Raw genomic sequence first — 1,551 nt, forward strand, 5'->3', positions numbered from 1 at the left:
AACCAGTAGGTGGCAGTAGTGTTCTTTGACAAACATGGATGCCTCCAGTAAAGCACATTCAAATGTAATTACTCTTAATTAAAAACACTGATCATTTATTGAACAGGATGGAATCATTTCAGATTTAAAGAACTTTCAGAAGTTTGAATTCTGAATATGAGCGACTTTTCCTTTAAAGCCTTAGTTTTGCTGAGCGGAGTATGATCTCATGTCTGCAGGTATAAAACCTCTTTATCTCGGTCTGATTCAGCTGCTAAAGGCAGTTTTAGCAGCGTTCGTCATGGATCCAGTCGCATGCGCTCATACGGATGATGTCGCTGCGAATGTTGCCACACTAGACGTATTTCCACTCTCATACGGCTTCTTCATGCCACAGTGGCTCCATACCGTCATTGTTTTGCCCACCATCCTTCCTCCAACATCATTGTCCCTGTCAGGGAAGCCAAAATATCCCATACATGCGACTTAAAGGATGCGGCTGGTTTTCCAAGCTCCTCTCCTCTGCTAGCTATGATCACCGCTCTGTTTCACCTGATTGGACTGAGCAGGCCCTCTCCGTGTGAACAGGCCTCTTTATTTGTTTGTTTGGTCGGCCAATCCTTGGACCACTCACATGCGAATCGTGGAGAGAAATCCGTAAATATCTCTGACCAGCAATGATCTGTTGCACCACTAATCAATACCAAGCAGGATGGTTAAAGATTCAGGGAAATGTTACTAGTTTAAATAGATTTATGGAAACAAAACATGTATTGTTTCTCTGTTTTACAGGTTGGGGGGAAAGTTTCTTGTGTTCCAGCTGAAGCTGTTAAGCAGGTGTATTCAAACAAAGTTTATCAAACCTTAAGCTCCTCAGGGAGCCGTTTTCAAGGCTGCAGCTGACTATACCCATAGTCATTCTACATAGTTTGATCTGTTCTTTGTTTCAGGAAAAAAATAAACCATTTTCTCTTCATAGCTGCACTGAACAGAAAGGAAAGCTGTGGGATTTCTGGTTAGGAAGGATTGGACACCTATAATAAGATTTTTAAGTCTAAATGAGGGTTTGAGTGTCTGCAGAGTCTCTCTGGTTTATAGAGCTACAATGAAGACTGAAGTATAAATTACAGCCTGACTTGGTGGATGAATGGTTCCACAGTTCCCATACATCTTCATTATCTGCCCATTACTGGAGCAGTGGTTAAAGCACACCGATGGGCTGTTTTGTGGAACGTCGGTTGCTTAGAAAGGTTTCTGATTAAAGACTTTGCTCTTTTCTGACATGTTATAGTCGCTAAATGTGTGAAAGCTAGAGGTTATAGATAATAGATCTTTATCTTATAATAAATACGTGGATCATTCTCTGAGCTTTCGATGATTGAAGCAAAAAACATTGCATGTGCATAATGCTTAATTCAGTTCTATTCACTTTATTTCTATAGCGTCACGTAATATCACGTCATCTCAGGTCACTTTACAGAGACAATTCAACCAGATCATCCAGTCAGACTCATTGACTCTTCAGCAATCCCTCACACCAAGCATGCTTGTAGTGACAGTGGAGAGGAAAAA

General features: G+C 41.0%; 1 protein-coding gene across 2 annotated transcripts in view; it reads left to right on the forward strand.

Moving 5' to 3' along the window:
* LOC107101087 (rho guanine nucleotide exchange factor 39-like) overlaps positions 1-1,551 on the forward strand; it is a 16,584-nt gene that overhangs the window by 12,663 nt on the left and 2,370 nt on the right. The window contains exon 4 of one of the 2 annotated variants that reach the window (XM_015399848.1): positions 772-909. The exons of the other annotated variant lie outside the window; for it this stretch is intronic. Within the exon in view, the coding sequence (XP_015255334.1) occupies positions 772-847 (76 nt within the window). The 3' untranslated portion in view covers positions 848-909. Of the gene's footprint in view, positions 1-771; positions 910-1,551 lie in introns of those variants that run through there. 2 annotated transcript variants of the gene reach the window in all.

This window comes from Cyprinodon variegatus, unplaced genomic scaffold (genome assembly GCF_000732505.1).
Source record: "Cyprinodon variegatus isolate N-32 unplaced genomic scaffold, C_variegatus-1.0 Scaffold1052, whole genome shotgun sequence".
Classification (NCBI taxonomy): Eukaryota; Metazoa; Chordata; class Actinopteri; order Cyprinodontiformes; family Cyprinodontidae; genus Cyprinodon; species Cyprinodon variegatus.